This window comes from Doryrhamphus excisus, linkage group LG17 (assembly GCF_037039965.1).
Source record: "Doryrhamphus excisus strain RoL-2023G ecotype Guam linkage group LG17, RoL_Dexc_Guam_v1.1, whole genome shotgun sequence".
Taxonomy (NCBI): Eukaryota; Metazoa; Chordata; class Actinopteri; order Syngnathiformes; family Syngnathidae; genus Doryrhamphus; species Doryrhamphus excisus.
In genome coordinates this window covers 1,455,408-1,482,027 of record NC_136373.1, presented here as the reverse complement: position 1 = coordinate 1,482,027, position 26,620 = coordinate 1,455,408, and the positions used below count along the sequence as shown (strand labels likewise).

The 26,620-nt window shown below is 41.0% G+C and overlaps 1 protein-coding gene and 1 long non-coding RNA gene across 9 annotated transcripts; one reads left to right on the top strand and one right to left on the bottom strand.

Annotated features, from left to right (window-relative positions):
• Positions 1-248: 248 nt before the first annotated feature.
• Positions 249-24,702, top strand: tead3a (TEA domain family member 3 a). Of its 8 annotated transcripts, none has more exons than XM_078797955.1 (15): positions 249-345; positions 570-696; positions 13,932-14,186; positions 15,843-15,907; positions 16,056-16,118; positions 16,236-16,298; positions 18,328-18,339; positions 20,223-20,333; positions 20,404-20,447; positions 20,535-20,596; positions 21,873-22,006; positions 22,090-22,260; positions 22,341-22,481; positions 22,563-22,715; positions 22,808-24,702. In XM_078797955.1, the coding sequence occupies exons 3-15, from the start codon at positions 14,180-14,182 to the stop codon at positions 22,919-22,921; spliced, it is 1,140 nt and encodes a 379-aa protein (XP_078654081.1). In that variant the 5' UTR covers positions 249-345; positions 570-696; positions 13,932-14,179; the 3' UTR covers positions 22,922-24,702. The 8 variants fall into 8 exon arrangements, 7 of the variants coding, with proteins under 7 accessions (XP_078654081.1, XP_078654080.1, XP_078654084.1 ...); XR_013630151.1 differs by lacking the exons at positions 249-345; positions 570-696 and adding an exon at positions 10,116-10,299 and having other exon boundaries at positions 22,808-22,984; positions 23,295-24,702; XM_078797954.1 differs by lacking the exons at positions 249-345; positions 570-696 and adding an exon at positions 10,117-10,299.
• Positions 672-5,560, bottom strand: LOC131136668 (uncharacterized). The gene is made up of 3 exons (XR_009131775.2): positions 5,421-5,560; positions 1,098-1,158; positions 672-1,022 (listed from the first exon to the last, which is right to left on the bottom strand). It is a non-coding gene; the product is annotated as an uncharacterized LOC131136668 (long non-coding RNA).
• Positions 24,703-26,620: the final 1,918 nt, after the last annotated feature.

The window sequence follows — 26,620 nt, the reverse complement described above, 5'->3', positions numbered from 1 at the left end:
GCAGGCTAATGCTAAGAGCACAGCTGCCGCCAGGGGGCACCATAATATTGAGAAAAAAAAATCACCTACCTAATTATATACGCCAATGCAAAATTGTTGATTTTAACATCATAATCATAGTTAATACTTTAAACCAGAAGATAGCGGACATCTATAACTTTCCATATCAATTTCAGACTTAATAATGTTACGAATCAAAAACCGTTTCCGGTTAATACAGACCCACTTCCTGTTTATGTCCCGCCCACTCCCAAGTACTAGCTAGGGATACAGATTAACATTGGTGATGAAATGCAGATACAGATATCGGTGTACTCGCTCATCCCGTCTTTCTAAGAAGATAATGTAAGAACAACTTTAAATGTCCACAGGCTATTATGAAATACAGTTAATTTTTACATTTTTACATGTTTACACACATAAACAAACATTGCTTGTTGGGCTACGCTAAACACGACGACAGCTGTATGTTGTAGTCTACTTTATTTTTTATTTATTATTATTATTATTTATTATTGTTATTTATTTTTAAATTAAAACTGCCCTAAACACATTTTATTTCAATACAGGACGACGACACACAAGAGTGGAGTGACCGGAATTTGCAGTACTAGACTTCATCCACTGGAGGGCGCAAAAGACTGACCATTGGACGTATGGACCCACATTACAACAAGAAGTCCACCCACTTGTAAAGTATGACTTTATTCACATTTATAAACATAAAAGGCTTGTCACGTGACTTATACAAACAATTACATACACTTAGTTGTTTATGGGCTTCTCAAGGAAGGCAATAGACTGTATAGTTATCACCTGAGCTGGGTGCAGACCCACCCACCAAACTATACAACCTACTACCTCACCCTGACAAAGCCCGGTTTAAACACATATTCACCTGTCAGGTAACATAATACACCACAGAAATAGTCACAGCAATATATGTTACACGACTCGCTACGTTCCACGTGCTGTGATTGGACAGGATTGGGGCGAGGATGTGTTGCTGATCAAGCTGTCTCCTTGGGAAAGACAGTAGATTGTATAGTTATCTCAACAAGAGGCTACACAACCCCCACAACTATTCAATCTACTACCTCAGGCCCAAGGGCAGCATTCGTGTTGCCTCGTTATGGTGCCGACGTCAAGGTCACGCTCCTGTAAAGGTACGGAAAAACACACAAAAAGGTTTTTAGTGTTAAATGTATTTAATGAAACTAAATCATACATTTATTATTATCATTGCTAATAATACTAGGGAAAAGTTTTTTTGCTTCCTGGAAGGGTTAAAAATCCTGACTCATCAGTGCTAAGAACTCGTTTATCACTCCTTCTTCCTCTGTAATTAGTCAAGCTTTTTCACTGCATCTGAATTATCCGTGTGATGAAAAGATACCAAAACGATATGAAAAGAAGGAGCACACATCGGAAATATAAAAAGCCAAATAAGCTACACACCCACAATGGCTTCCTGAGAGTCTGGCATGTGATCGCAAGAGAAAGAAACAAAAAAAAAAAAACAAGTCATCACTGTGCCAGGAATTCATTTCCGTTTTAGCCAAAAACTGAGCTTATTCCAGGAGAGGCTATCCCTGCTGCTGCTGCTTAGATAAAGTACACACACACACACACACACACACATACACACACGTCTGTAAACATGGCTGCCACCAGCTGCCTCGGATCGAACACAAGGCTGGGATCCTGCCCCCCAAAACAAAAACAGGAAAACACAAAATGGCGACTTGAGCGCCGGCCATTTTAGGTGTTCATTAAAACATTGTTGTCAAATATTTCTTGCCGTTGTGTTTTGTGTCACGGAGACTCGATCCGGCGCCAAAACGGTGACACAAAGCCAACGTACTCAGGCGACACCGTCACCGCCACGGCAACCGAACGCTGTAAACGTAACGGCGTATTTATTCCTCTGTGGTTGTGTAACATTAAGCGTCCGCCGAATAAAGCTCGGGCGCCAAACTGGACGGCTAACGAGTGTCTGAGCCGGGCTTAATGGTCAGAAACATCTGGTAGCTCCGTGACACATAAAACGCCATATTCTGTACCGTAGCCAAACTCCAGAGACTCGGTCCAGACTCGGTCCAGACTAGCCCATGATTAACATGCACAGACTCTTTCAGTCTGTTTGGAGGACCAGACAGGCAGAGGGTGCGCTGGCATGGCGCCCATACCTGCCACCGTGCCAGTGGCGTATCCACACTCACTCTACGACAGGGGTCTCAAACTCAATTTACTTGGGGGCCACTGGAGCTAGGGTCTGGGTGAGACTGGGCCACATCAGGTTTTCCAAAAAAAAACAAAAAACTAAAAACAGAAAAATATACAAACTTTTTCAGTGCTTTGGTACAATTTGCTGTGGCACCAATAAGGTGCCTAGTGGCGTGCAGTGGCTCAAACTGGCTCCTGGTGTCCCGTAATGGCGGTAAAAATTGAATTTGGCGGCAAGAAAATGTCAAAATTTTTAAAATCTTCATCGCGCCACTTGAATCAAACAATCGACGCAAAGTGTCCACCAAGTGGAACCAAATGTCACCAACAATCCGCCTATTGGAATCCACTGGAATGTAATGGAGCGAGCCAAGTTGCGCCAATGATGCTAGGAGTCCACTGGGCCGGCGCTAGTTGGTGCCAGTTGGTGCCAGTTGGTGCCAATTGGTGCTTTGCTATAAGGTGCCTAGTGGCTCAAACTGCCCCCCAACTGGCTCCTGGTGTCCCGTAATGGCGGTAAAAATTGAATTTGGCGGCAAGAAAATTTCAACATCTTTTAAATCTTCATCGCACCACTTGAATCAAACAATCGACGCAAAGTGTCCACCAAGTGGAACCAAATGTCACCAACAATCCACCTATTGGAATCCACTGGAATGTAATGGAGCGAGCCAAGTTGCGCCAATGATGCTAGGAGTCCACTGGGCCGGCGCTAGTTGGTGCCAGTTGGTGCCAGTTGGTGCCAGTTGGTGCCAGTTGGTGCCAATTGGTGCTTTGCTATAAGGTGCCTAGTGGCTCAAACTGCCCCCCAACTGGCTCCTGGTGTCCCGTAACGGCGGTAAAAATTGAATTTGGCGGCAAGAAAATTTCAAAATCTTTTAAATCTTCATCGCACCACTTGAATCAAACAATCGACGCAAAGTGTCCACCAAGTGGAACCAAATGTCACCAACAATCCGCCTATTGGAATCCACTGGAATGTAATGGAGCGAGCCAGTTTGTGCCAAAGATTATGTGATTGGCGCGTAGTGGCTCGCTGCGGAGTCGAATTAACGGCAACATTGCAACATGCCGAGCGAACATTAATTCGGCGCCACAGCGAGCCAATACGCGCCAATCACACAATTTTTGGCGCCAACTGGCACCAACTGGCGCCAACCCAGTGGACTCCTAGCATTAGATTCCTTCCATCAGTTACCATCTTTGCTGTGTCCAAATGTCCCTGCGTTAATATAACGTATGTTTCACTTATAATTTAATTTGCCACGCTTCCTTGAGGATTTCCAAAGACAAATACCTCTGAAAAAATTATGAGTTTATATATTTTCTATATATTTATTTTATGATATCCTAATAAAAATGTGCAGTTACCATGGTTTCAGTGTTTCTGACGGCACGGCTTCCCGGCCCGACGGCATGTTGCTACACGCCCGTATGTTTCTGCTGTGAGCACTCGTGCGCGTACAGTATTTACAGCAATGTACTGCATGATTATCACCGCGCAGCTGCAGCTTCCTGCGTCGGGCCCAAAAACTTCCTGTCGCTTTTGCTGCAAACAGTGACACGCCAGCCGAGATATCAACCAATCGGCTTCAAAGCAGGAAGTTAGCCTGACTGCCTCGAGGAGAAACATAATAAGGAAACGCTCTTAAGTTCATCTAAGGATACGAGAGGGGGCGGGGATGGAGCGCTAGCACTCCCATCCCTCTTCCTATCTCTTGTCTCTCTTTTTCTTCAGCTTCTCACTCAGCTTTTTCTATATTTCTATATTTCCATATACAGTATAAATATATACACTGTTATTTTATATCTCATTGGTTAAGTTAAGACTTTACTGTGTCAGCTACTGTATGTTTAACCAGTCTTTGTGTATAGCCAGTGAATGCATCAATGACCCCCCTGTGTTTAGGACAAACATGACACCCACCTTTGCCCACCTTCCCAAAAACCAGTCACTCCTCTAGACCGCACAAAACCCGATGCACATTCGGTTTAAAGCAGGGGTCTCAAACTCAATTTACTTGGGAGCTACTGGAGCTCGGGTCTGGGTGAGACTGGGCCGCATCAGGTTTTCCCCCCCAAAAAAACGCATTTATTAAAAACAAAAAATTTAAAAAAATAAATAAACAAATCAAGAATAAAGAAAATCAATCAATCAGTAATAAATATAATAATAATAATAATAAAACGGCAAATAATAAAAACTTAATAAACCACATATAGTTGGTGGGTAGACAAATGATTTTTTTCAGATTAAAATGAACAAAGCATTATTAGAGCCCTGTAGACATGACAAAACACGACTATAGTCACATTTATACTCTTTTTATTTACAACATATTGCGCAACTGCAGGGTCTTGAGACACATGCTAACTCGCAAACTAGAGAGCTAGCCACCTAAACGGTAGCCTTCAAGTTGTTTCCTTTCAACTTAAATAGCCAAAAACTTACCACTTCCACACGGATAGGGAGGATAACTATTAACAGTTATTTAACCTTTAACATGAACATGAATCAAACGTAATAATTTTTTCTGGGTACATGATACCATACAGCATCCATATCAAACTTACGCGGGCCGCACTGACATTAAACTTTCATATCAATGGCGGGGGCCTCAAATTAGTGTCCTGCGGGCCACATTTGGCCCGCGGGCCGCGTGTTTGAGACCCCTGGTTTAAAGAAAGGCCCGATTGCCGAGTCAAAGACTAAAGTGCAAACAGTGAAGCGAATGAGAAACTTTGTGTTACTTATCACGGCCGCACAAAGTGATAAGAGACCCTCCGAACGCCCGACTTGCCCTATTTTAGCGGTCCTTCCACATACGCCAACCCGGACTGACCTGAACATGACAGGAACTCCGTGTTTTAGCCATGTCTTTGAAGTTAAAGTACTGTACTTGCACCGACATATGCACGGTGTCACCTGTTCATAACAGATAAGCCCCAGAAAGGTTATCCAACACCTGGTCGGAGCCCCCAAAAAAGCGAGAAGATGGCCACTAGTCAATGAGTCTCTCTGACGGCGAGAAAAGTTTCTCCGACTATACCCATGGAGTCAAAATGGCGGCGTGCGGCGTGGCAGCTCACGATGCCAGACGTGTTTATCGTACGAAGATTGTAATGAAGGACAGAAGAAGAAGAAGAAGAAGAAGAGACAGCAAGAGGTGTTTCAGGATAAAAAGGAAAAATACCTGCAGCCTGTATCTGAGCGGCGGCTTGGGCCCGAGGACTGGAAGAGAAGAAGGCCCGTGATGGCGGGAAGAAGGAAAAAGAGAGTAGAGCACACCCTCTGAGAGCGACACCCCTTTTTTTTTTCCCACAATCCCCTCCTCTTGGCGTGAGTGCGTCTGTTCAGAGTTTTACGTGTGCTCTCTCATATTGCCTTACAAACACAAATCCGAAACATTGTGCACATTGTGTGCAACGAACGCACCAGCTCGGAACGCCACATGGAAAAAAGAAGTCAAAATAACAACGGACACTTCCAAACATCCGCATTATCAACTCGCCAGCCTGTTGGATCGCCCTCTGCTCTGGCCTGTGCTGTGTTTGCCTCCGTGAGCCTGCCCACTTTGGCACCGCTGCCAAGAGGCAAGGCGAGCAAAGGGAGGGTGGAGAGACAGAAAAAAGGAAGGGAGGGACATAGTGTTGTGAGAGAGTGCGAACAGAAAGAGAATGATTCCGAGAAGGTGGGAAAAGTCAAAGGAATTGTCACATGAATTGATGTGAGCGGATACAGCGGGACGGCAGCTGCCAGCATTTGTATGTTAATCATCCGAGACACACCTCGCCTTGTTCTGCCTGTGGACAACGCCATCCGCAGCCAGATGGCGAGAGAGAAACGGGGTCCGGTGCCACATTGTTCACCTTCGACATCATATTCGCCGTGACCAACAGGCCGGCGATGCCCATGATGCCTTTTTTTTTTGTATGACAGACTTTTACTCATCTGTAAAACCCATTCATCACTGCGCTAAAATTAATAAATCTGCAATATGTCTGCTCCTGTATATGCTCCTGTGCAATACTTTGGATATATTTTTCTTTTTTTAATGTACTTTTTTAACTGGCACTGAAAGGAGAAGCTCTCCAATCTAATTGTACATCTTGTATAATGACAATAAAGACCATTCCATTGCTAGGCCCAAAGTCAACATTATTCCTTTTATCCACCCGCACAACATATTACGGAATTCCGATCTATAAGCAACGCTTCTGAACGACCTCAATCATTAACGGAAACATAAATACACACCTTATCTGCAGACCAATCACCGACCATGAAGCTTGAACGACCAATCTGAGCTCACGTTCATTGTTTTTTAAAAATTCCGAAAACAGGAAATAATAGTTTTTCCCTCTCTTTTTAACAACCGACAAACAAAAATTCACTTAAAAGACATTGTACTGAAAAAATACATGCAGGGTTCTCCCCGTTTTAAAGCACTCACCTAGGAGATAAGACAGAAAACCGGTCAATTTTTCTCTGCTTCAACTCCATGTGAGTCGTTTCTCAGAGATAGAACACACACACACACACACACTCGCACACACACACACTCAGCTGTACCGTAGTCAAAGACACACACATAACAAACAATCCAGTTCTTCCATGCTCACATTCAGCCAGCAGCTCGGACAGCCCCTCCAACCTGACGTCACGTCTCCTTTGTTGTTTATGAATTTATTTCTCTCTTCAGCTGAACTCTCTGAACCCAAAGTACCCACCCAGCTTCTCTCCTCCCCTTCCTAAACCTCCGGTCCTACAATTACCCCCCCTGCCAAAGAAGGCGGGCACATACAGTACGGCTGTAACGAGGACTAAGTGCTGAGGCAGGCAAACTCAAGATGGGGAAGGAGGAAAGAAATGTGACTTTTTCTTTTGCAGTTTCTTTCTTCTTTCTTCCGGATCGCTCTGTAAAAGTTTCAGCTGCATGGCGAGACAGCCTCTTTGGGCGCTTGGCCAACTCCTTACTCTTCCGTCCCTTTAGAAAAAAGAAAAGAAATGAAGGACGAGTCTCTACCCAATGAGAACTTTTACATCATGTAGTAGAGGGTGGAATTGAACCCTGGTCTCCTAGCTGTGAGATCTGCGCGCTAACCACTTGATTATGTCTCACATAATGATTGTTGGTTATGTGGATGCAAAATTCCAAATTAAGTTTTCCTTTCAGGAAATGTATCCGATAACAGAGGCCATTGTTGTTCATAACCAGGTCAGACAAGGACACGCCCACTTTATTACCTCCGCCAAGCCGGCGTTTATCTTTGTTTCTTTGTTTGTGTTCTAATAACTTGAGAAGTTCGGAATGGATTTATTGAAATTGAAATTTCCGGGAATTGTCGGAAATGGGATATGAAAGAACTGATTAAATATTGAGGGTTATTCGGATCGCTATCTGGATCCAGGAGTTTTTTTTTTTTAAAGGATTATTTAACATGTTTGGCATTTGTGCATATAACTCCACAAACTGGTCAGAGCACTTAAAAAAAATACAGGATGAGTTTCCAACAAATTCAACCACCACTGCGCTTCGCCTGCGCCAAGAATAAACCAGGTCAGTGCTGGCGAGCTTTCAGCGCACTTTTGGAACGCTGTTTTATCACGAAATCGCCACTGCGCCAAGCTGAAAATGTGGACACCGTCCCTGGCGCACCGGCAACCTCAACTCGGCGCAGTCCAGTCTACCAAATTACCAAATTGGCTGCACACAATGATACACTGCACCAAATTACAATTTTGGTGGGCTGCGCCCTGCTCTGCCAGCCTGCAGATTGCTCGAACTGGAACAGTTTGCTCATGAGGAGAGGCTCAAAATACTTGTCAGCAGGTGCAGTAAGGGTACCAAGAATTTCGACCACATGTTTTTATTAAAAAAAAAACAACAGTTTATGATTTTTGTATTAATTTATTAGTTAAGCAGAGACTTACAATGATAATAAGAACCTTTCCTACCACTAATAGATAAGATGGAGATATAAAGTAATACCCCGCATCACTTCATACTTACTCAGTATGAACTCAGTACTCAATATTTAATCTGCATCAAAGAGAAAAAGTTGATTTTACATGTACTTTATGTTCTCTGTCCATAGGCTTGACAGTTCAAGGCAACACTGACCTCTAGTGGCTAAATGGAAGGCCAACTGCTCCACAAAAGACCTTCTACAGCTTGACCCTTGACTCTGAGCGACCCACTTTTGTCTTCATGGTACTATCGTGTTTTTATACCTAATACCAACAGCATCCAATCAGATAAAAATCCCAAGACACGGCCAGCAGGGCAAGTTTGTTTTAAAAATAGTGCCAGAAAATAGGCCAACATGTAACTACAACTGCAGTGGGACCATTAGGATCAAATGTCAGGCTTTGCTGAGCTTATTGGGGGGGGGCATGTTTTGCCTAATGTTGAACATTTCAAATCAATGTCAAGTGAGTCTTGGGACAATTCACAAGAGAAGCGGTTACACCTTTGTTTACAGTGGAATCAGCGCCTGCTTCGGAGGCGTGGCCTTTTCCTTTTGTTATCCTCACCTTCTAATAGGAGGGTATTACTTCAGATGATGTAAATCATTAAACAAGGCTGGCGCAGACACGTTTAAAGACCCCTACGATACGTTTGGCACGGTGAGCATTCAAAAGTTGGCACCTCTTATCATATTGGATTTGCCTCATTACCCAGTGAAAATGACACAAGTGACTCTTTATTTTATTTTATTTTATTTTCATTTTATTTTATTTTATTTTATTTTATTTTATTTTATTTTATTTTATTTTATTTTATTTTATTTTATTTTATTTTATTTTATTTTATTTTATTTTATTTTATTTTATTTTATTTTATTTTATTTACTTTAGGCTCCAGCATACCTTATAACCGTACTGAGGATAAGCAGCAATGAAAATAGATGGATGGATATTACTTTGCATTGATGATATCGCATTATGTAATATGCAGTACATATGAACAGTATATATTTCTGTAAAGAGTACCGTTTTCCACTTTTCACCGTGTTAGCATCGTGTTTACTACTAATTTTGTGGAAGTGTTGCATTATATAGTGTGCATCCAGGGAGTTTCTTACCTGCAAGCATGCAAATTACAAGCTCACCGATATGTGGAGTAGCTAACAGTAGCAAAACACGCGTAATGACCACATTTTCACTACCGATGTTGTGCCAAAATTGCAAGGTGTCTCCGACAACGAGTGCTCCCCCTCGGGCAGATCGTGGTGGACGCAGCGTCCTCATGTCCCGGTTCTCTGAACTCCACAGCACTAGCGGTGCCTATGTTACCATTCTTTTCAAGTAGCTCTCCAAATGTTTAATTCCTTTATTATCAACTCCTACACCAACAAAATTAGAAAGTGGAATTCGGCAGTAGTCTGGAAGTCCTCCGTAGCGCTTGGGAGTGTGACCAAGTACGGCGTAGTGGGCGTGCCGGGAGGAATAAATTAAAACAGACCATCTTGGCACAGAAATTGGTGCAGATTCTGGAAGATCTAGAAAGCTCTCTGTGCTGGTTATTGTGTGTAGCTGCTCTATAGAACATATCTCAATACAAAGGGCGGGAAATTAGCATAATAGGTCCCCTTTATGCATGAGCATTAAACTCATACTTGGTATTAATTTGGATTTATGTCAACATGGAAATAAATATATGTTATTTTAATACAGGCATGTATTTTTGTAAAATGATATATTGTTGATGGTGATTTATTAGCTCCATTACTGACTGTTTATGATAAATAATCATAGAAATACATAGAAAGATGAGACCAATCCAGTAGCCGATGTGCTGGGCGGAGTCAGCCTACGCTTAATGTGCTGGGACCCACTGAACTTTTGCGTGTGCGCGTGTCCGCCACGCCACGCCTCTTGTGCGTACGTGCACGCGCGTCGTCCTGCGCGCGCTCATTTCATAGCAAACTCCAATTTGGCATTCCGCCGTTTGAAGTCAAATACATTGTAGTAGTTTTTTGGTTTACGGCCACCGGGCCACCAAAAGTCGACGTTTCCGCGGCCGAGTCCGAGCACAGCGGCGGCAGAACAGCAGAGCCTTCAACAAGGTGAGTGCTTCTTCCCGAGAAACTTTCTTTGTTGTGCGCTTTGCCGTGCAACTTTCACGCCGCCTACCGAAGCCGCGTCGTGAGTGCGCCTGAAGTTTTGGGATATTTGGCATATTTGGCATTTTTTCTCACCGCTGCTTTGCTGATTCACGGCGTCTTTTTTTGCGTCGTTCCGCACTTCTCAACCTTCCTCCAGCTTTGTGATACGGATGACTTTTTGTTTTTTTTAAAAGCAACTTGAGTTGCTCGCTTAGTATTATTAGCACGCCAGTTAGCCACCTAGCATGTCCGCGCAAGCACACTACTTGTTTAGGACGTGTTTGATTAAATGGAGCTTTAATCACACACTTCTCGACATCCCGACTTTATTGGCATTGCTGTGATTTGTCGTCTTTTGTGATGTTATTCGGAACAATTCTACAAAACAAAGTTACACCAATATTGTACGTTCGTTTTTATGCTAGGTCTCATCTTTGCTAGTGAACTTTTCACTCCCGTGTAAAAGTCACATAACAAACAGCAATTTAGTTTAAGATTGTTAACCCAAAGAATGAATTTGGTGACAGAGAAACCCCCCCCAGTGGATCATCCACAGTGCCAGTGTTCCTATTCGAGCAGAAGGTGGTTGTCACAGTAGTGTGCGTGTCTTGTCAGCGTTTGCTGAGCTCATTGCTTTATTTAGTTTGGGAGCTCTAGCCTAGCTCCCATACTGCACCCCTACTGCACCCTAATGCACCCTAATGCACCCTACGGCATACTGCACCTGACCTTTTTGACATGGAGAACTATATAATATGCGCCAGAGACATGTATATTTGCATGCATCACCTATTAAATAATCAAATTCCTTAGACTTTGTTCACCACAAATACAGTAAACCTCGGATATATCGGATTCAATTGTTCCCACTGGTTTTGTCCGATATAAGCGAAATCCGTTATATGCGTATGCCGGAAAATGGCCGTTTTACGCATATATCGGATTTATATCCATTATAAAAAGGCACTTCCTTGACTATGTTTCCAATGTACCTGGACTGGGCAATGAAAAGAGACGTAAGGTAATGAGAATTGAACTTTATTGGACTCTGAGCATAACAAATTGTTAATTAAGCTAAGTCAGGCCTACGTTATTTCCAATCGTGAGGTTAAGATCTCATTCACTGCTGTGCTAGTATTATTGACGTCACTCACTTTTATATTTGTCCGAAATCTGGAGCCAGGAGAAAGACACGATGCGGTCATCCGATATATGCGAGGGAAATTGGAACGGGACTGGAGATTTTGTCCGAAATAGGCGAAATCCGTTATAAAAAATCCGATATATGCATTGAATATTTATTGGAAATGCATTGCAGAAAAATCGGTTCTTTTTTATCTGTCCGTTGTGAGCGAATTTCCGATATATCCGAGTCCGATATATCCGAGGGTTACTGTACAGCATTTGTAGAGCTGATATCACTATAACAAATGTCAATCAAAACGTAGTACGAGTCGATTTGACATACAATTACTGGAGCTTTGCAGTGGCCTAGTGGTTAAATTTCGGCCTCACACACTACGAAGGTTTGAATTAATAATACACACAGACCGGGATTGGAATCCAGATTCATCTTTAGAGAAGGGAGGAGGATGTTTATGTTACGCGCTAACAATGGATCTGCACAATCTGCGCCCGAGATGGATCCATCGATCGATTTGTGCGCTCACGATCCATCGGTATATTACTGTGCCCGGAAAGATGGATGTGTGTAGTTTGTTTAGATGCCAACAGATGACAGCGCTGAGCGTTGTTACTTACAAGAATCAACAAGAAGTCGATACGTGCAAATTTCAATGTCAAGCAGTTCACTTTGTTGCCGTTCTCGGCAGGGTGTGAACCCTAACTCTATGCCCTCTGCAATTAGCAGATCAACGATTGTCGTTATATCGTCGGCGCAGTGTCAAAGCATCGGTCTCCAGCGTAAGGCAGTTATATCCATCGTGAGCGCAGAAATCGATCGATTTGTGCGCTAACGATGGACCCATCTCGGGGGCAGCGCTATCGATTGATCGATCGCGCAGATCCATCGTTAGCGTGTAATATTTATACCAACAAGGAGACAAATTAAAGCCACAGAAGCTGTCTTAAAGGGGACCTATTATGGTCATTCTTCGACCCTTTGTATTTAGTTGCGGTCTCCTATAGAGCAGCTACACACAATAACCCACACCGAAAACTTAAGATTTTGCAGCTGTATTTTTTTTTTTATTTGTCCATCTTGCCAAATTGGTCTGTTTTAAATGATTCCACCCACAGCCCGCCCCATCCACTGTGATTGGTCACACGCCCAATGTGATTCCTAACTGAGTAACAGTTTTACCACACCTTTTTGAAACGAACTTCTTTCAGGGCTCACTTCCAAATGCGCAAACCTAATTATCTGAAACTTTGGTGTCATTTAACATGACAATACAACATTTAAACTCATTTATGGGTCAGAAAAGTGGAAAAACGTGACAGCTTAATAGGCTGAAATAACCACAATCGCATCTCAAGTGTATCGGAAGAAGAAGATCTGGTTCTTTTGGTTCCCAGAGAGACCCTTTAATTTAGGAGGTATCTCCATGGAAATGTTGTCAGGTAAAAACGGCAAAGCATTTTATCATTTCAGCGTTTCACTCATGAAACGGTATTTTTTAAAATAATTCCAGATTGAGAAAATCTGAAAAACCCATCTTGTTGTTTCCATAAGCAAAACATATTTTTGCTTGTTTAAAGAGAAATTGATTAAAAAAATTGTTTACCAATTTGGTCACAGACTATTATTACATCTGCAAGGGAGACCATACATTTCTGACCATTGTCTGATATTACACAAACATAAACTACTCAGGCGAGAAAACACGGTCATATTAACAAATCTATGTCTTATTTATAAAATCATTAACAGTTTGTCAACATCCAAACAGCTGTTAATTGCAGAACCAGAGGTGCGAAGAGGCGAGATTGCATTACTTCAGTAGGTTTTTTACCTTTTGGCTAATTCTGGCATATTGACAGATTAATATATATTACCCCTGTAAGAAAACACTGTTGGAATCCGCATCTTTCCACTTAAGACCCATTGCACAACAACTTTTAAGTCTCGTCTCATATCCCTCCCCCTGTACTGTATATCACAATGTTCTTTAAGACTTCGCTCCCGCCTCACCATGTCGCCCCGGTTCTGCCCCATCTCTATGGCAACAGCACAGTCCTGTCAGCGGCGATTGAAAATAGGAAAGCCCTGTGTCTGGCGTGTCCAAGAAGCCTGCCACCACAGCAGGGGAAGCTGGCTGACCACACTGATCCGCTGTAGCCCGACTGTGGTGGGGAACCATGTTAGCCGCGCTCTGGAACACATTACACCCCAGCCAGTGTTCATGTTGCAGATGTCTTGCTAACGTTTGAGGAGACTTGGAGCATCCTCAACAATAACAGAAGAATGTGTAATTTCCTCATGCGGCCCATGCAGACGAGGGGTCAGACTTTTTAATGCCAAGTAAATCCAGTATTGGCTTTGCTAGTTTCTCCAGGACTACGTGTGTCTTCAATATTAATATTAAGTAAGTGTTCTGACGTTTTCTGTATATCTGTCCCGTGTTTTCAAGGTGTGGCTGGAGCCGTCATCATTGCGTCGGAGTGGAGTTGCCGCGGCAGCCCCGACGGGGTGCAAGAGGAAAGTGATGGCGGCGGCGGTGCCGCCGAAGGAGATGGACTTGCTGACGGCGCAGACCGGGGATTGGATGGCGACCCAGAGGGGGTGTGGAGTCCAGACATTGAACAGAGCTTTCAAGAAGCTCTGGCCATCTACCCTCCCTGTGGCAGGAGGAAGATCATTCTGTCAGATGAGGGCAAGATGTACGGTGAGGATGAGCACGTTACTCTGGACTCTACGTTCTTCATCAAATTTTTTTTTTTTTTGCTCCCAGTCTACTTATGGTGTGATTTCAGGATAAGGGCGGGAGCACATTACACCAGTTTTAAAGTCGCTACATTGGCCCCCCCGTCCGCTTCAGGATCGATTTTAAGATTCTATTACTGGTTTTTAAACGTCTTAACGGCCTTGCATCTTCTTATTTATCTGATCTTCTTTTACCATATCAACCCCCGAGGACCCTGCGGTCCGACGGCACTGGCCTTTTAACGATACCAAAACCCAGAACAAAAACCCCAAGCATTTAGCCACTATGGCCCCCACCTGTGGAACAGCCATTTAAAAAAAAAAAAAAAAGATTAAAGACACACATTTTTAATCAGGCTTTTAACCAATATTTTTAAACTTTTCTTACGTTTTTATCTTTTTAGTCCTATTTTATGCTTTTAGTCTTTAGCTTTTAACTCCAGTATTTCCTCAGAGGGGGGTCCTCCACTCTGGAGGGCTGTGTCGGGGTCTGCTGAGGGGGCGCCAGTTCCTTTCTTTTGACGGGCGGTCTGTCGGAGTCGAGGGGCCCGGGTGCTGGTCCCCCGATGGCGCGGCCTGCGGCTCCTCCCAGTGTGGACGGCCTGTGTGTGATTGTGTGTGTGTGTGTGTGTGTGTGTACGGAGGGAGGGGTTATCTTAGTAATTGTTTTTCCTTTTAATTGTGGTAATTGTTTTTTAATTCTGTAAAGCACTTTGTGTTGCATGTCTTTGCAGGAAAAGTGCTCTACAAATAAAGTTGATTTGAATTTTGATTTGTAGAGATGCCATATTGTATTTTATAATAGTCATTTTGAAAGTACAACCTGTTTTCATTGAATACATTGAATTGTTTTTAATGGCTAGCGCAGTACCCATAGGTAAGAATATTTGAACCTAATATCCCAAAAGTATGTGTGCTGTTTTGGGAATTGGATAACACCGTAATGTGTGTGACTCAGCCTTCTTAGTCGAATTTGAGGGGGTTCCGGTAAACCGTCATAGTTAATATGACTCAGCAACACAGCACTTCCCAGAATGGGAATGATGTTGATGACATTAGCTAGCAGCGTGTGCGCGTTAGATCACCTTTGTCCGTATCCTCTCCAGACACTCGGCAGTGATGATTTGAGACAAACAGCTGTGTGGGTGTGGTTGGGATCAGGGTGGAAAGCTGTGAGCCAAATAGCTGACCGGGCAGTTTATCCCGAACCACATTTTGGAAGCCTATTAACTATGATGACCTCCACTGTGTTTTTCCCTCCATTTTTAACGTCATCGCATGTGGATCTCTGCCATCAACAAAGACCAACTTTGATTTAAATTTAAGGGAGTCTATAAAAGTGCTGCAGAAGTCTAAAGATAATCCTTATTTTTATTTATTCCTATCTGGTTAGTGCTTCATTTTTGTAGGTTGAGCCATTCTTAAATATTGATTTTTTTTCTTTTGAATCAATCATTTTATTGTGTTCCTGACTTATCTACTTCTTTTGTATTGTATTGTGACTACTGTGCTATATATGATTTGACGGTACAATGTATTTGTAACAAACAGAAGATGAATATAACTGCAAAATTATGAGTACACAGTATAAATTGTAATATGTGTCTCCCACTTCCAGGTCGAAATGAGCTGATAGCTCGTTATATTAAGTTACGGACAGGAAAGACACGCACACGCAAACAGGTACGCACACATCGTTACTGCATGCTGTCAGCTTTTTATTTTATTTCTTATATTGCAATTGTGTGTCCACCATAGCATTAAATCAAATGTAACGTCGTCCTCGTGAATATTTTGTCATGTCTTTCCGGATGTTAACTCTGGCCAATAGGTGTCTAGTCACATTCAGGTTCTGGCTCGCAAGAGGGTGCGAGAATACCAGGCGAGCATCAAGGTGGGTGCCCGTCAGACTAACTTCCCAACCCTCTCTGCTTATGCGCCGTCTTCTTTTTCCTTTTCTTCCCTTTTCTTCCTTTCCTTTCCTCCTCCCTACTTGTCTATCTTTCTTCAGGTCTCTAGTCACCTGCAGGTCTTGGCCAAGCGCAAGTCTCGTGAGATTCAGTCTAAGCTGAAGGTACACTTGCTTCACCCGCTGCTGCCATGTTTCCAGCTTTGCTCTGCATGCCAACCCGATCCGCATTAACCCTCTGAATGAGCTGAAGCTGTACTTTGTTTTAGTCTAGCTGGTTTTATTCATAACGGATGACAAGGAAACATGTAAATAAAAATAATTGTTCGGTGTCAGCTGCAGGTGATCCTCAGGTGATTACGGCGTTCCACAGCATTTCATTCGTTATGAATCCGCTCACATAAATTTGATTTTGGTCCCGTAAACAGTCGACTTGCTATAAATATGCGCTACACCAGGGGTCTCAAACTCACGCTAGTTTGAGGCCCCCGCCTTGATATGGAAGTTTAATTTGTTGTTTGATTTGCTTATTTATTTTTCCATCTTATTTTGTGTTGAAAAATAAAAATGAACATTAAATATTTATTTAATAATTTTATAATAAATAAAAATGAATTTGTTTTTTGATTTGCTTATTTATTTTTCATTCTTATTTTGTTATTAAACAAATTAAAATTAACAAACGTTATTTAATAATTTAATAATAAAGAAAAATTATATTATCTTATAATTAATTTATAATAATTTAATGTTTTATCAGAGCTTTTCCAAAAAACCAAAGCACTGAAAAAGTGGAGGGTATAGCAGAAGCATTGAAGACTATTATATATATATATAATTAATATTTTTATTTTTTTCTGTTTTTAACCACCATTAAATTGAGTTTGAGACCCCTGCGCTACACACTACAGCGATTGAAACTACAGCACGGATTCCGTCGCTCTTTGTATTAGTAACCATCCACTCGGTGGTCACACTTTGTTTTTAAACAAATATATTGTTAATTGGCGGCATTTGCAAAGCATATCAAGCTAACTGCTAATTTAGCAGAGCTACAAACACAATCGCCGTGATCCATTTAATGTCTGTATTCTTAAAACAGTCCTATCATAGTAGACGTGTACATTATATTACAGACAAACTTAAAGGCGAACTGCACTTTTTTTTTTTATTAATTTTGTTTATCATGAGCACATGAACACACATTTATTTCCACTTTCTGTGCGTTCTAGTGCAAGAAAACAACTTTATATGAGATTGCTAGCTTGCAACAGATATCATGGGAAATGACTTGTATATTAACCAAGCTACAGCGATTTATTATTATTATTATAACATGAAAAACTATTTTTATGCCGCGGACTAACACGAAGCGTCGCTAGTCTTAGCTTCATTCGTAGACGGAAAAGTGGATACCTGGCGCTCAATTTCGTGACAAAGACTTAACACGATGCTGGTGGAACTCGTTTAAATATTCCCAACCCATTTCAAATATCAATCTCTAATTCCCAACTGGCTGAACTATGTTTTGCGTATGGATACTACAAGTCGGTGCGTCTTTCTGGTCCAAAAAAAAACCCAAAGTCGCAACTTCTCTACTTTTAACGGTCTCATGCTTGTTTGCTTTCTATTCTCTCAGGACATCACTCTGTATAAATCTTCATGTTTGGAAGTCTATGTGGGAAAAGTTGTTTTTTTTTTTTTTGCAATGCACGGCAGTAATGTTGGAGTTCCGTTTTGCATGACACTCGGTTGCTGGCTTGGTCCGCCAAAATGTCACATGGCATTGGGATGCATGCTTTGACACAAATGTGCGGGGGAGTTTGGATGAGTACTCGTCTATGAACTACTTGGAAGATTTCTGCTTCAATGCATTTCTTCATGTTCACACTCTTGGTTTAGAGCTTTTCTGGTTTTTTTTGTGGTTTTAACATGTCCTGTCATCAAAATTCTTTTGTCAAGCAAAGATATTTAACCAGTTATTAGTTCTGTCTAATCTTAGACATTATAGTCTTAGCAGGGTGAAGGTTATGAGAATGTACTTTTCTATTATAGTAATGTTTGACTTTAAAGTGTGTTGGACTAAATTTAACACGTGTTGGTCGAAATAGTGTTGCCTTCATGACAAAGATTATGGATTTTTAAATGGGATAATGCTGGCGTTTTAATCATTGACATTTTTTCTTTGCCATAGGCCATGAACTTGGTAAGTTTTGGTCATACTTCTATTACTCTGCTTTTGTGCTTAACTGTTGGCCTCACAGTTAACACTAGCTCTTAATGCAGTGCAACTTCAGCATCCTATTTTGTTGTTTTTTTTTTAAGTGGCTTTAGTAAAATAATGGTGGCGGCTGCAATTTCCCTTGTACTAGCCCATACTGCTTTGGCATCGCCCTGTATCTGCTTCACACTCTGTTCTGGATTCCAGTAGTTATTGCATCATGTTGAATTATTAAAAATGATTGCATGTTTATTTTTATTTTTTTAAAGACTATAAGTTACCCTTAGGTGTGAATGTCAGTTCTGCACAAATGCCAGCCCCGTGACTAACTGGCAATCGATATCGGGCAACAAATACAGGACCTCACTCTTTTTTTACATTTCTGCAAATATTCAATCGTATCTTTTCATGACAACACTGACACCTTGGTATGATGTAAAGTAGTCAGTGTACAGCTGTACTGTCCTCTTAAAACAACACGCAGCTAGTGTCAAAACCGTGTCAATTTGCTAATGTACCCCTGGTTGGGAATTACTGATCTAAAGCTGGACAAAGACTATGCTAGTGGGACGCATGGCGAGGAGTACATACATAATATTTCACTTCGGGATATACTCACTGCCATTAACCGTCCTCTTATGTTAGGGTCGGCACCGACCCGTTTTACATTTTAATGCATAAAAAGAATCACATAACATTTATTTATTGCATTAAAGGCTTTTTGACTTTGTCAGGAAACTCTATTTCAACTAAATAAAACCAAAAAAAAATCATTTTGACTACATTTTAAAATGGTCTGGTTGGAATTATGACCACTGTATTGTTAGGCTATAAAGACTATAAAGCAATATTTTGAGCCAAAACTGAAATCATAAGTGTACAATTAACCAACACAATGACAACCAGCTCCTCTTCTCATCATGGAAGCTTCAGGGGATTCTCATTTTGACCGCTTTTCCAGTATACATGTGACATGAATTCACTCATTTGATTGGCTGATTTCACATTTACATTAATTTGGACCATGGAAAGAATGGCAAGAAGTACAGTGAACCAAGATCTGGACCTGTTTGATTTTGATTTCACTTTATACTAAAGTTCTGTTGCTGAAAACAATATTTTTTTCTACCTTTTCATGACATTAATATATATGGGTCAAAATTCACCCCAACACCATAGATGTTTCTTTAGTGATTAATACTAAAATGAGAAAATAAATAAAATTAATTAAGAGATATGTTCTATAGCTCCCAGTAATAGTCAAGTAACAAAATAATTATTAATATGATTTTTTGAGGTTAATTTGACCATTTTTGGAAATAGAAATGGAGGGGTATCGTGACAAAAAAAGTCATTCCCACACCAAAAGTATTAAAACCAACAGGAAGCCTAAGAAGGTAACCAAGACATGATAAGCAATTTTAATGGTAACTTATTGTTTTTACTGTATTTTATAGCTGATTTAATACATGGGTCAAAACCAACCTGTTAACATAAGAGATGATACCAGAAATCTAACACAAGAGGAAGGTTAAATGGATGGATGGATGGATGGAAGCTTATGCTGACTACTTTACTTTGCATCAAAGTGTCGTCTCTTCAGTGTCTGATAAAGATATGCATTTTATCAGAAATGTGAAGGGAGTAGTACTTTTTGTGAGGTACTGTATCATTTGAACATGCGCCACCTCTCCCCCACTCTTGACAGGGAAAACTAAAAAAAAAAAAAAAAAATGAATGAATGGAGAATAGAGTATTTTGAATGTTGGCTGGCTTGCTGTCAGACATGACAGTTATGAACATTCAGGCTTGGTCTTAATTCCTCCGAGCATGTCTAAATTTAAACCACGCTGTTTATTTCTCTTTAGGACCAGGTTTCCAAAGACAAAGCACTGCAGACTGTGGCCAACCTTTCATCAGCTCAGATCGTGTCTGCAAGTGTGATGAAGAACCAGGCTTCTTTCCCTCCACCAGTTAGGGTGAGACGTACCAGCGTACTTGGGCTCCTGGATAAAGTTAACACTAAGATGTATTCTTGTTTTCTTTCAGTTTTGGCCCGGCCATGTGACAGGACAACCTGGGCATTCTCAGGAGTAAGCATTATTTTTGGGGTTTTTGAAGTACATATACACTGAGGTTGGTAATTTTTTTTAATTTAATTTTTCATCTTTTTCTTCTAGCATCAAGCCCTTTGCACAGCCGCCATACACAACACTAGAAGCTCCTGTCCCTGCACCCATCAGTACGTATGACCAAGACTCCTGGGTAGCCATAGTATAGTGGGTCCCGTATTATGAAGAACAATTATTACAGCGGTCACAGATGCACTGTCCACGGGCACCGGGTAGCACCTCCATTGTGAGATGCCCTAAATACACAAAATGTAGATAGCCAACATTGTTTTAATATGAAATAAACAATCATCTTTATAGAAATAAATGTGACTCAAAGTAGCTCCTCTTGACTATTTTAATTTTGTAAAAATAGGTCTTACTTTTGTAGTGTGTAGATCTGTAGTAATCAACGACATTTTAGTAGAAGTAAAGGCATTAATCGTATGGAACCAGGGCTCGACAATAACGATGTACCGATGGCCCGGGGCAAGTTAAAACAAATTAGTTCCAGTAAATCCAATGCAGTTCATAAGTGTACTGCATTCTGTCATTTTAAGGCAGGGGTCTCAAACTCAATTTATTAAAAACAAAAAAAAATTTAAAACTTCGCTTTGGTTCCAATTTTCTACAAGAAAAGCTCTGATAAAACATTCCACCGTTCTCAAATATCTTACTTTTTATTTTTCTACACAAAATAAGATGAAAAATAAATAAACAAATCAAGAATAAAGAAAATCAATCAATCAGTAATAAATAAATATAATAATAATAATAAAAACTTAAGAAAGCACATATAGTTGGTGGGTAGACAAATGATTTTTTTCAGATTAAAATGAACAAAGCATTATTAGAGCCCTGTAGACATGACAAAACACGACTATAGTCACATTTATACTCTTTTTATTTACAACATATTGCGCAACTGCAGGGTCTTGAGACACATGCTAACTCGCAAACTAGAGAGCTAGCCACCTAAACGGTAGCCTTCAAGTTATTTCCTTTCAACTTAAATAGCCAAAAACTTACCACTTCCACACGGATAGGGAGGATAACTATTAACAGTTGTTTAACCTTTAGCATGAACATGAATCAAACGTAATAATTTTTTCCGGGTACATGATACCATACAGCAATCATATCAAACTTGCGCGGGCCGCACTGACATTAAACTTTCATATCAAGGCGGGGGCCTCAAACTAGTGTCCTGCGGACCACATTTGGTCCGCGGTCTGCGTGTTTGAGACCCCTGTTTTAAGGGGAAACGCATGTTTTACAAGCAGATTGTTTCAGTCGCCTTCATATTGGCAATGTTAGGTTATTCTTCATATCTCACTGTGTACTCTGGGTTTCGTTTTGTGATTGGAAATCTAATTTTAGCACGCCACGTTTTCATTTGTTTTGTAGGCTATGAGCCCCTGCCCCCTCCTCGCCCGACAGCTATAGCGATCCCCGTGTGGCAGGACAGAACCATCGCCTCAGCAAAACTACGGCTTCTGGAGTACTCTGCTTTTATGGAGACCCAGAAAGACAGAGAGATGGTACAGTGGGGTGTTTTCTTCCATGTTGGCAATGAGAAATCTGCTTATTTATTTTCTCTCCTTTGTACCCTCGTCCCTTTCAGTATAAGCACCTGTTTGTCCACATTGGTCCGTCAAACCCAGGCTACAGCGACCCTGTACTGGAGTCAATAGACGTCCGGCAGATTTACGATAAGTTCTCCGAGAAGAAAGGAGGCCTAAAGGAGCTGTATGAGAAAGGGCCTCACAATGCTTTCTTTCTTGTCAAGTTCTGGGTCAGTGATGGAAAATCGGCATGTTTCCATCGAAGTAAATTCCTGTGAAAAGGAGCTCATTTTGTTCATGACTTATTCAGGCGGATCTGAACAGTGATCTGGAGGAAGGTTCCAATGCCTTCTACGGCGTCAGTAGCCAGTACAGTGGAACGGAGAACATCACCATCAGCGTCTCAACCAAGGTCTGCTCCTTTGGCAAACAGGTGGTAGAGAAGGTCGAGGTAAGTAATTCGGTCCGAAGTTTAAATAAAAATGAATATTCAAACATGTTTTCAAAGTCTCCCTCGCTGTACACCATTCAGACCGAGTACGCACATTTGGAGGGGGGGAAGTATGTGTTCCGCATCCATCGTTCACCCATGTGTGAATACATGATCAACTTCATCCACAAACTCAAACATCTACCAGAGAAATATATGATGAACAGCGTTCTGGAGAACTTCACCATACTACAGGTTGGTAGAGTTTATGTAGATATGCCGCAAAAAGCTAAAGAAAAAGCCGAATGCATCCTGACGGTTTACCATGTTTACCCTTCTTTCAACAGGTTGTGTCCAACAGAGAAACTCAGGAGACTCTGTTGTGCATCGCTTTTGTGTTTGAAGTATCGACCAGCGAGCACGGAGCGCAATACCACGTTTATCGTCTGGTTAATGACTAGCGCAATGTATGTACATGCAAAGACTGTCAACCTCTTTCCGGTTCACACGTGTGGCACACTAATGTATGTATCACTATCACCATGATCTACACTCACCCACATAGTGTCCCACAAATGTAAACACTAAAGTCAAGCTATTTTTTTAAACAAATCTGTAGATAATGTTTTGCGATTTCACCAGGGGATTAAGTTTTAACTTTGAATTCACAGACAAATAACCTGCCTCAAAGTGCTTAAAAAATTGGCTCGCATCAAGAAAATCCATAATTGATATAATATCTCTTGGCGTGACCTGTAAGTTTGAAAATAGCTTGGCTGGAAAGCATCTTATATCAGTGTTATTGTCACTACCGCGATGACTTTGTCTTTCCAGTCACAAGGTGCAGGTGGACCTTCACAGCAATGGTGTCGACATGGGAATTAATCGTTGATGGCAGGTTTGAAAAAAATCTCTAAAGTGTTCAGTCCTAGCCAAAAGTGAATATATACGCAAATGCCTCAGCATTCTGAAGCAATTCTTTTGCCTTTGCTGCAGTATTTCTACCTCCGTGTGAGTTGAGATTCAAATGTGCTTTCATAAAGCCCTGACTTGAGGAGCACTGACAAATAGGAAGTGTACACTACATTTTAATGGTACTGTTTATAAGCCAAAATTAGTTAAAGGGGGACCTATTATGCTCAATTTTCCACCCTTTGTGTATTGAGTTGTGGGCTCCTATAGAGCAGCGACACGCAATAACCCGCACAGAAAACTTTTTACATCTGTATTTCCTGACAAAACAGTCACACGGCCAAAATGCGTCCTAACGATGAACCATATAAGGAATTCCACCCCTCTGTGACATCACAAAGGGGGCAGTTTTACCACGCCCTTTGAAACCGAGCGTTTTGAGCCATCCTAATCTTCTTTCAGGGCTCACTTCCAAATGCGCAAACGTCATTATTTGAAACTTTAACACCGGAATACAACATTCTAAAAGTGGAAAAGGCATAATAGGTGCCCTTTTTTTAAATATACTGCTTTTTTTTTTTGTAAAACTGAATCTTTTTACTAGCACAGTTAGAGTAATACTCTAAACGTTTTGGGTTTTGTTTTTTAATGTTTGCCAGACATTGCAACATTCCCCCTCAGTGAACTGGGGTGAAGTCCTATGAAGTGACACTTGCCTTGCTTTTTTTTTTTTGTTTTGCTTTGTTGAAATGTCTTTGACATGTCTTGGTACACACTTAACCATTTATTTAGCAAGCGACGTTATTTGACTATCATACATCTTCTTGTAGCAGGATAATCAATCATGGGTCTGGTGAAGAGTGGCTTTTTGCTTGTGCATCATTAAAGTTTGAGCGGACAGGTTGGTAAACTTTGGTAAATAAGCACATTTACTGCGTAGTTAGCCGTTGTCGTATTCACTTTGTGAACTCACATCTGCTCGGTCAATTTAAAATGTGCCTTTTTAAGCTATGGCTATGCCAATAAAATCACTCATGGTGTTTGCCGAACCCAATAGGTATTTTGTCAAATTCTTGGTAGACAAACCATGAATTAATTTTTTAATGCTTGCATGTGCAGGGAATTTAGGGAAGTTCTGCATGAATATGCACAACACATTGCATCAGCTAGGTGGCACTATTGCCTCACATTTAAATGCTCACCGCCTGATGAATAGTCATAGTGTTTCAATATAAAACCATTTGTGTTTGACAAGAATTTACCCTCCACATGGTTATGCTGTAAAAATGGATCATTATACCTGGGATTTGTGTTCATGGTTCAACTCAATAAAACCAAAATTCATCAAACACAAATAGTTAAACCGTACTGTGACGGTGTTTATCAACTCACTGTATGGTTCTCGGCTTTGTGATTAGTGAATTTCACTTCATCGCAAAAATTGATCAATCCCGGCCAGAGTATTATACATAAGAAGCAAACAATTATTATAAGAGTTCAATAAGATTATCAAACATTTTCGCCAAAGCCTACTTTAGGCTGCGGGGTGAACTAGACAGTACCCCCCCGACACGCACATGGACGTTTTTTGACATTGGTAAAAAGACATACAAATACAGATAGTGGTGTACTCGCTCATCCCGAGTGGATATCTATTAACATCACTTATGTCTCTTTTCCAATTTGTGGTGTGGGTGCGGCTGTCGGTAATGTAAACTCTAAGTAACGTATGTAAACATCTTGTATTGCACAAGTTTTTCTTTATTTTTTATTTTTTTAAATTTTATCAAATTTGTCTCACAGGCCTTTAAAACATAGCTTTAGAGATCACTTTACTACAGTAACCCTTCAAAAGCTCCGGATTGAAATCTTTATTATACATTTATATATATATATATATATATACTATAATATATATTATATATGATTTTTTTTTCTTCAAATCATCTTATTTCCGATGTAGTGCACGATAGCACCTCAAGCACTATTTTTTTCACCACATACTAATTACAGCCTACAACAAAAAAATTTAAAAATTCAATCAAATGAGGACGGAATTCTTGCTCATGCTCATAATTAAACAATTTGGCCATTTGTGTTCTCCATAATTAACTCCATCTATTCTCATTCCAAACGAGATGACTTGACCTTACAGTCATAACATATTTGACTTTGGAGAAGAGTGCAGGTGCCCAGGGTGTGGTGGGAAAATCCGACCGTCCTAAACGTAGCCAAAACCAATCCGGTTATGCAGCGAGTGTGTGCTCACGTTACTTCATTTTTATGCTCTCCTTCACGTTACTATGCATGGTTCATATTGTTCTACTTTACAAAGCCTGCTCGTGCTATATAACCCGTCTTGCGCTGACAAGTCTACTTCTATAAGAAAACGATAAAGCCATATCCCGTATTGTGTATTTGTCAGTGATACGAGTATAAAGGTGTGGAAGAACAGCATCTTTTATTTAGCATTTAGCTACAAACGTTCACTTGACTGCATTGTGTGTCACCCTTTGGGTGGAGAAGCCTCACAAGGCAGTGAGTCATGACGAGCCAATTAAAAATGTCAGCGTTGTCTGGTGGTTAATCCGCCACGTTGCTGACATATGAACTGATACCTAGAGTTGACTTGCCCAATGTGGCGACCGGGGCAACCATGACTGCTGAAAAAAACAGCAAAATAAAGTCTTATTTTGGGTTAGTGGTTGTCTGTGTAGCATTATAGAGTGTGCATACAGGGTGCAAATTATAAGCTCAATGATGTCTGGAGTTGCTAGCAACCTTTTTTCTATCGCAATTGTTGGGTTTACCTGAGTTTTTTTTAAACATAAGTAGTCCTGCAAAAAAACGTCCACATTTCCACTACTCAATGAATGCGGAGCTACGTGTAGGACACCTTGGACGTGGAATTATTTGAGCGAAGATGAACCAACCTCAAAGTAATTTTTCAGCTCTGCTCTTTAAAGTCAAGCAATATTTGGGCTTGCAAATAAAAGCAAGCAAAAAAAGTATGGAAAAATAGCTACAACCAACTCGGTTCTGAGGGCATCCATGTTGTTTCTGATATAAACACAGGTCATGTGTGACGTTGTGGTAGTGACGTTGGGAAACGTAAAACTTTTTCTCCAAAAGATTTTTCTCCAAATCCGCACTTTGAAGTCTTGAAAACGTTCGGTTTATATCTGCAGGCTCGTGTGCATGATCGGCCAATTCGTGGAAAAATAACTCTGTTTCATGATCCAAAAAAT